General features: G+C 28.8%; 1 protein-coding gene across 1 annotated transcript in view; it reads left to right on the forward strand.

Moving 5' to 3' along the window:
* The window catches only part of LOC108751008, a 7,181-nt gene extending 6,163 nt beyond the window's left edge, over positions 1-1,018 (forward strand). The window contains exon 3 of the mRNA XM_018490929.1: positions 417-1,018. Coding sequence (XP_018346431.1) covers positions 417-604 — 188 coding nt within the window. The 3' untranslated portion in view covers positions 605-1,018. The remainder of the gene's footprint in view (positions 1-416) is intronic.
* Positions 1,019-2,782: the final 1,764 nt, after the last annotated feature.

Here is a 2,782-nt window from a genome sequence, read left to right on the forward strand (position 1 = left end):
TATATATATATACACAACATATGAACTGTTTAAGTAGAAAATTAAATATAAGTTAATTTCTGTACTTCGAGTAAATATAAATTAATTCACTCTTCAAATATATAAGTATTTATTAATCAAAAATTCTTTATATAAGTAGAATTTTTTAAATATTCTTGACAAAAGAGAATGGCAATCCGTGAACACATTACTTTGAAATTTGATTTTATTATGGAGAACGCTAGTAATGCAAAACACAATCAAATATAATTATTTGTACGTTCATCTTCGATGAAATGCGGAAACTGCTTATGGCGAGTTTGAATAGTTGAAGATAAAAGATATCGGCGCAAGTGAAATCGAGGAAGTGCGGTTTGTAGGAAATTTTCAGAGGAAATCGTTAAATCATAAATATTAAATGGCATCTCGAATTGCAGGTGACTGTTTCTGTTACGATTGCGCCGCTGCCGGACCCGACTTGTGGGCCTCTTGTTGCCGTGAAAGCTTGAGATGCTGCTCTCATCTCGCAGCTGCTTGCAGGACATGCGATCATCCGACATTGTATCCCTTCTGCGCCAAACACTTCAGGAAATGCGTGATCCAGTATGACGAGAAACAGAATTAGAGAGATCTCTTCGATGTTTCAACTGTGATAGTTGACTTACAATGAGGATTACTATGTGACAGAAATATTTGACTTGTCCTCTTCGTTATCAAATTGTTAGACGCTCTGACTGAATGATATAGAGATTTACTTGATCGTATTACAAGTTGCATAACCGACATTTTACGCTGTGTCTCTAAATCTAACATTTATTCTCGAAAGTCGTTAAACTGGTCCATCGACCTGATTGCTTCTGGGCCTAACTTTGTTCGAACAAAAATTTTTAATTCCGCAACTGATTGTAGGTATCTCAATCCTGGTATCATTTATATGACGGAATCTATTATATTTATATGACGAATCATTTATATGACAATCAGACATTTATATTATTTGTGGAATGATATTACATAATATACAATTATATTATTAAAACCGACACAAAATTATTTTAGTTTTTTCAATTTACATACATAAGCTGAAATTTGTTATAATCAAAAATAAATTTGTAAAATATAGTTAATATACAAATTATGGAAAACATTTTTACGATTTATACTTACCAGGTAATACATATTTAATTCTTATTTTTTACCTTAATCTTGGCTATTAATTATATTTAAGACAATTTATTAAGATATTTTTTCTTACTTATCTACCAGTTTGTGTATACGTAAAATTTCTAGCTCGTAGCCCTTTTTCTTTTAATTTGTTTTTTTAAATTATTGAGCCATTATACTATTATACTATTATATAATATATTATACTATTATATAATATTAATTATATATTCTACAGATCCTTAGCACCTTTTGAAAAAAATCTAATTTTTATAAAATTGAAAAAAAATTTTAGGTTTTTTTAATCGGTTTATGGATTCACAGGTCGAAATTTTGGTATATAAATCAATAAATTCATATGTTCATAAATTTGCGAATACATAGGTTCATATACCACCAGCATTTTATTGTTTTATTCTTGGCAAGACATCGAATAATTAGGAAATTACTAAACAGAACACACATAATCTTGGATTCGCCGATATAAACATAGAATAATTACAAATACGAACGAAATCTCGCAGATGCGTTAAATCCAAAAAAAAAAAAAACGAAAATATTACAAAAGATAAATAAATATCACCTTTTAATACAATCATTGGTAAGCTTTATTCATATAGTTTCCAGAGTATTCGGTAATCTTTATTTATCTACTAATTCTATAAATTGTGGGGACAACGCTTTTCATTCGGACAGATGTTCCAAGATCGGTATACGAATTTCGCAATTTTTTCCTTGACAAATAAAAAATGTGCGCACGTCACAGTCTTCAACGGCTCAATATTCATAGTCATGAAATATTTGCGTCCCCGAGCGAACCCGTATTTTCTTTTTTTTTCCATTTTGCGATTGCCTTAGAATTCTAGCTCTAAATATTCGCCATCCCTCGTTTCTGTCGTGTAGCGAAAAGAGAGTTCCTTTTTTTTAGGATATAAAATTCTCTCGCACTTTGAAAGATGTTTAATTGCTAACAGCACCACACAGAGATTAAAGAGAGACAAGACTAGAAAAGAAAAATAGAAGGAAACGTATTCTTTTTATTTGTGAGAAACGAGACGCGGTCTGATTACTGAATGCGATTAATCTATTTGCGAATAATGATGATAATGATAATAATGATAATGACAGTAATGATAATGATGATGATAATTTTCTTTTTACCGAATCGGCGTAAATTCATGAGTCATACATCAGGCACACTTCGTGCCTATTTTATAAAGAAATGTAAGATAATATTCTCTATGTATGTATATGATTACTTGTTTACATCGGAAAATAAATTGAATTTAAATTCCTATGTTAATTCTTACATTTATTTGTAAAATATCGCAAGCGATTGCGGAATAAATTAATAAGTTTATTTCCAAGTAGTTTTAAATAAACTCTCATTAAGTTTATCAAAATTTCCTTCATCGCTTTCAATTTCTTAAATTATATAAATCAATCAATAACTTACTAATTGGACAATTTAATTAATAAACACTAAAAGAGACATACGTATATATATAATAAATTTTTATGATAAATTATAACTTTAATTTCAACTAGTTATTTATTTAAAGAGCAATTTTTTAACATAAACAACTTGGAAATAACTTTTAATTATCAAAATTATATAAAATATTGCTCTATTTTCTCG

Source organism: Trachymyrmex septentrionalis, unplaced genomic scaffold (assembly GCF_001594115.1).
Source record: "Trachymyrmex septentrionalis isolate Tsep2-gDNA-1 unplaced genomic scaffold, Tsep1.0 scaffold40, whole genome shotgun sequence".
In the NCBI taxonomy this organism is placed as follows: Eukaryota; Metazoa; Arthropoda; class Insecta; order Hymenoptera; family Formicidae; genus Trachymyrmex; species Trachymyrmex septentrionalis.